Here is a 6000-nt window from a genome sequence, read left to right as displayed (position 1 = left end):
CCCGCCCCGCCCCCACCCTGCCCCTCCAAGGAGAGAGCTGGAGTATGAGCCTCAGGGCATGCAGAGCATGGAGAAGGAGCCTCGGACACTCAGTCCTCTTCTGTGAAGGGGCCCAAGTCCCGGGTGGTAGAGCTGTGGGAATGTCTGCTTGAGGGGCAGTGTTCTTCTCTGTCCCCAGTGATCAGCGTGTCCTTAATCCTGAGGGCCAGTGCACTGCTTGGTGAAGCTGGGGGGAGTTTGGGTGTCTCGATCTCCCCAGTGCTGACCTACCAAAACCAAAGTAAAACCCAAATCACAGCAGCACTTGTCAGGGAAGACGTTGGTCCTCTGTTATTCCGTGTGTTAGTTACTGAGCTATGGGCCTACCGTGGCTACTATCCTGGCAGCATCCAGTGGCAAACCCACAGGCTGTGTGTAGATTCTTTCATGAACACCTTGCTACACAAGTATGTGCTGATTACCTCCAGGTGCTCCCTCTGCACTGTGGATGATGGCCTCTGGGGAGCCTGGCTGCTCTGCTGGGCCATACCTGCCTGGGCCCAGGGTTGGGAGTGGGTATCCCTCTGTGGGTATCTTTGACCAATCCCCATTAGCACATTGATTAGTTTCAAGCCTACTTAGAATTTCGATGTTTAACTTTTAGATATTTAGGAGGAATATGTGCTGGGTTTTTACACCAGTTATAAATAGTTGAATTTGACTCTTTTTCCAGAGGCATTTCAGTCCATATTATGGGGAAAGTTTGCTATCTTTAGTTTTAAATCATTACTTTTCCTTTGTTATAAAAGTTTTAGTTTCAGAATCCTAGAGTGTTTGTGTGGAGAAGGGATATAAGGAAGATACTTTCAGATGTGCAGAAGGAACACAGTTGAAGGTCAGGGTCATGCGGGAGTCCTAGAACCCTTGGAAGGCTTACTCTGCCTCACGGGGTCCCCAGTATGATTGGAGCTGCCCTGGTTCCAGGTGAGCAGGTGAGGCCCCCCCTTCCCCGGAGGGGTGTGGGCAGGAGAACAGTGAGAGGGCATCTGGGGACTCAGTGGTGGGGGCTCAGGGTCTGGGAGAGTGTTGCAAAGTCAGAAGGGGTATAGATTTGGGGTGAATGTGCATTTGCATTTGGTTTTAGCTCCACTGAGTCTGAATGTGTCGTAGAACAATTCAGAGAAGTATTCTTAGAGTAAGGGATTTGGAACTGGCTCAAAAGTGAAGTGAAGGCTCAGTGAGTGGAGCTGTGTGTCAGCCCTGAGCGAGTGTCCACGCCACGAGAGATGGCATCTGTCAAGCAGTTGTGTTTCTCAGTCCACGTGCAGAAAGCAGAGGGGCCTAGCTCCCAGAAGCACGTCTGTATGATTGTCACAGTTCCTTTGTTTTCTGCTTTGAAAGTGATTATTGATCTGTTACTCATTTACTCCCTGTTGTAGTTGTATGCTTTTGGGGTATGCCTCAGTTAAATGCTCTTTGGGAGGCAGCTTTGGAATTTAACCGCTATTTGTAACACTAGTTCTCTGGTAGGATGTGTTAAAAGTTGCAAAGCATTGACTTTCAATATTGGGAACCATTTTACTCTTAGGTATGACCCAGGAGTAACAAATGAGTAGAGGCCTTCTGGGGCTCAGGGCTCATGTGTGGGGACAGTTGAAACTCCAGTCTGAGGATGCATACCCTAGGCCCAGACACACAGCCACGGCATTTACTCTTTAGCTTGTTCAGAATTCTTATCCACAGAGACATCTCAGGTGTGCTCAGTGTGGTTCCAGAACCTCCTCCAGTCCCGAGAATGTGCGTAGAAAGAAGGTAGACGTGCCGAGAAGGCTGTGCCCATGTGCGAATTTGCATGTGTATTTTCCCATGGGCAACAGCTGGCCTCCACAGTGGTGTCTGAGGACTAGCTTTACGGGAGCAGGCCGCCCCTCCTGGAATCGGTGTTTGTCATCTGGAAAACCAGATGGAGCCACCAGAGCCCAGCATTCCTTTACTGGGTCTACCCAGGACTTAACGGGGGATGCTTGTGGCTGAGCTGGCTCCAGGGGATGGAAGGTCCCTGAACAATAGGAGGCAGTGCTGGTCCCAGGCAGTGTGCAGCAGGGTGGGTGATGGCGGTACCTCCATTCCCAAGGGGAAGGTGATGTGCTTCAAGGCAGCTAGGAGGTGCCCCTGGGGGGCTGGGTTGTTGGGGGCCTGTCACCTGCTTCTTGGTGGCATTTGCTAGTTCTCTGGCATTTTTCTCCCTAGATGATCGTCCTGTGAGAGAGAGTGAGCGGAACGCATCCCGGCTGCATTTCGCATCGGAGGAATCACTGGACTCAAAGCAGAGCGCCCCACCTGTTTTGCGAGTCGGAAGGTATGAACAGAAGTGGTATTTGAACATTGAGAGAAGCTGTTCAGACTTGCCTGTTGATAGACTGTTTACCTAAAAGATAGAAACTTCTGGGGCGCCTGGGTGGCTCAGTTGGTTAAACGCCAACTTCGGCTCCGGTCATGATCTCACAGTTTGTAAGTTTGAGCCCTGCCTCGGGCTCTGTGCTTACAGCTCGGGGCCTGGAGCTGCTTCAGCTTCTGTGTCTCCCTCTCTCTGTGCTCCTCCCCCACTCATGCTCTGTCTCTCTCTCGCTCAAAAATAAGTAAACATTAAAAAAAATTTTTTTTTTTTAAATCAAGAAGCGTCTTTGTGTGCTGATGGCCACTTCAAGGGCAGGCGTGCAGAGGAGGAAAGGAGAAACGCTGGGTTACCAGTGGGGGCTCAGGCGAATGGGGGTGGGGCAGTGGCTCTCTCCCCCTGCTGTCCACGTTTTCCATGCTTGTTTTATAATATTAAAGTGTTTATTAAAGTAATAACATGTAAAAAGTCATGTGAAAGGCTTGTGATAAGAAGTCACAGCACCCTGTCCCCTCCGTGGCCCTTGCCTCAGAGGCAGCCACTGCTTACTTCTGCAGTTGTTTCCTGTTTGAGTTACTTTCTTGTCTCCACACGCTACAAACACACCACCTTTTATGGGTGTGAGTTTTTTACGCAGTAGCTGACCGCTGACTGCCTCAGGCCCTTCCGCCCCCACCCCGGTGCTAACAGTCTGTGGAAGATGACCCTTCTTCCTGTGTTCTCGGTCTGTGGCCAGTGCTGGCGGTGCCGTGTGTAGTTGTGCTGTGGGAGCGGGCCCCTGTGCCTGCCGGTCCCCACTTCTGTGCCACCCCCCAGCTCCTGGCCGCTGCATCGCTGTGTTTAACTGTACACTGTGACGGTCGATAATATTTAAATGTGTTCTGAAACCAGAAAATGTCTTTGTAGGTTCATCTTAAAGGGCAAAATCAGTAAACTGTGTTTACGTTGCTTATAATGTGCTAGAAATGTGTGTTCTTGTATACCATTTTGTTTCGTCTGAAGCTTTTAATGGTTTTCTTTTTCTTGCACTATGTGTTTTATCTTATCCATAAATTCCTCTAATGTAGGGGTTACCAAATTCTTTTTTGAAAAGGGCTGGAGAGTGAATATTTTAGGTTCTGTGGACCAACCATATGATCTCTTTCTCAACATTTCACCTCTGCCTTTGTAGCATGAAAGCAGCCATAGGCAATACTTAAGTGGATGACTGTGTTCCAGTAAAACTTTATTTAGAAAAATAGTCAATGGGCTAGATTTGACTTTGTGGACCATACTTTGCCAGTTTCTGTTCTGATTTCTCAAGATCAATTCCAAATCCTTGGGGTCTCCTTTTCCCTCAGCTACGTACACTGTAGCCATCCTTCCCTCACTTTCCCATTTCAGACTAGATTAATTACTGTGTAGACAGCTGCTCCCAGTACCCTGTGCAATGGTCTGGATGTTTATGGCCCCCCAAATTCATACATGGAAGTCCTAACTTCTAGAGCCTCTGGGAGGTGATTCAGTCATAAAGGTGGAGCCTCAGGAATGGGCTTGGTGGCTGTTAGAAAGAGAGACTCCACGGAGTTGCCCAGTCCCTTTCTTCATGTGGGGTTATGAGTCTAGTAGTGTCAGACCTCTGACTTTGTTCTCCTTCAGTATTTTGTTGGTTATCCTGCGTCTATGTAAACTTGCTTTTCTATGTAAATTGTTTGCTGAGATTTTGACTGGACTTCAGTGAATCTGTAGATTGAGTTGGGAAGAACTGACACTCTGACAGTATCGAGTCTTCTTCTCTATGAGCAGGGAGTGCCCATTTATTTAGTTGTTCTTTGATTTCATTTATCAGAGGTTTGTAGTTTTCTTCAAACAGATCTTGTACGGGTTTTGTTAGATTATATCTGATAGGTCATTTTTTTGTAATGTAAGTGGCACTGCCTTTTTTCATTTCAAATCCCAGTTGTTCATTACTGGTATGTAGGAAGCGGTTGACTTTTGTATGTTAACCTTATGCATTAGTTTCCTAGAGCTGATCTAAAAGTACCCCAAACTGGATGGCTTAAAATAACAGAAATTTGTTCTCTCACAGGTGTTAAGGGTGAAGTCTGAAATCAAGGTGTTGGTGAATTGATTCTTTGTGGAGGCTGTAAGAGAGAATCTATTCCATGATTTTGGTGGTTTGCTGGGAGTCTTTGGTGTACCTTGGCTTGCAGCTGTCTCTCTCCAGTCCTCTTTAGATGTATGGCTGTCTTCTCCCTGTGTCTTTTCATGCAATCTTCCCTTTTGCATGTTAGTTTCTGTGTCCCAGTTTCCCCAAAATATACCAGTCAGGTTGAATTAGGGCCCACCCCAGTCTCCTACTAATGTGATTACTTCTATAAAGACTCCATTTCCAAATAAGGTCATGTTCTGAGGTACAAGGTATTGGGACTTCATATCTTTTGGTGGGGAGGGGGCGGGGGGGGGACACAATGAAACTTAGAACTCTGTATTTTGCAGCCTTGCCATATAACCACTTGTTAGTTCCAGGAGGTTTTTTTCCTTCTTGTTTTTGGTTGATTCTTTGGAATTTTCTACACAGACAATTCATGTATCTGTGAACAGAGACAACTCTATCTCTTCCTTCCTAATCTGTATATATTTTATTTCCTTTTCTTATTGCATTAGCTGGGACTTCCAGTATGATGTTTAAAAGAAGGAATGAGAGGGCACACCTTTGCTTTGTCCTGATCTTAGCAAGGAAGCATCTAGTTTTCACCACTAAGGGATGTTAGCTGCAGGTTTTTGTAGATGTTCTTTATCTAGTTGAGGAGTTCCCCTCTATTCGTAGTTTGCTGATCATTTTCATCAGGAATGGATGTTGGATTTTGTCAAATGCTTTTCTTTATCAACTGATATGAGCATATGAGTTTTCTTTAGTCTTTTGATGTGATGGTTGCATTACTTTTCAGATGTTGACCTAGCTTTTCATATCTGGAATAAATCCCACTCAGTTGTGGTGTGTAGTTCTTTTTATACATTGTTGGATGCAATTTGCTAATATTTTGTTGAAGATTTTTGCATCTGTATTCATGAGAGATATTGGACTATAGTTTTCTTGTATATTAAAATAACGCTGGCCACATAGAATGAGTTAGGATGTATTCTGTCTGTATCTGTCTTCTGGAAGAGATTATAGAGAATTGGTATCATTGTGTTCTTTAAATGTTAGGTGGAATTCAGCAGTTAACCCATCTGGACCTAGTTTCAGAGGGCTATTATTGATTCAGTGTCTTTAATATATACATCCATTCAGATTATCCATTTCTCTTTGTGTGAATTTTGGTAGATTGTACATTTCCAGGAACTGGTCTGTCTGATTATATTATAAAATTTGTGGGTGTAGAGTTGTTCATAGTATTCCTTTATTATCCTTTTGCTGTCCATGGGATCTGTCATTGTGACCCTTCTTTCACTTCTGATATTAGTAATTTGTGTCTTTTTTTTCCTTAAAGATTTATTTTTTTTTAAATGTTTTTATTTACTTCTAGGAGAGAGAGAGAGACAGCATGAGCAGGGAGGGTCAGAGAGAGAGGGAGACACAGACTCCGAAACAGGCTCCAGGCTCTGAGCTGGCAGTCAGCACAGAGCCTGACGCGGGGCTCGAA

The 6000-nt window shown here is 45.5% G+C and overlaps 1 protein-coding gene across 7 annotated transcripts in view; it reads left to right on the top strand.

Annotated features, from left to right (window-relative positions):
* The window catches only part of CEP72 (centrosomal protein 72), a 35134-nt gene that overhangs the window by 5322 nt on the left and 23812 nt on the right, over positions 1-6000 (top strand). For all 7 annotated transcript variants that reach the window (XM_077749394.1, XM_077749392.1, XM_077749393.1 and 4 more), the window contains one exon: positions 2230-2338. In XM_077749394.1, coding sequence (XP_077605520.1) covers positions 2230-2338 — 109 coding nt within the window. The remainder of the gene's footprint in view (positions 1-2229; positions 2339-6000) is intronic.

The sequence above is a fragment of the Crocuta crocuta genome, unplaced genomic scaffold (assembly GCF_008692635.1).
Source record: "Crocuta crocuta isolate KB4526 unplaced genomic scaffold, BGI_CrCroc_1.0 scaffold89, whole genome shotgun sequence".
NCBI lineage: Eukaryota > Metazoa > Chordata > Mammalia > Carnivora > Hyaenidae > Crocuta > Crocuta crocuta.
Note: the sequence above shows the minus strand (reverse complement) of the source record. Positions and strands in the feature narration are given on the sequence as shown.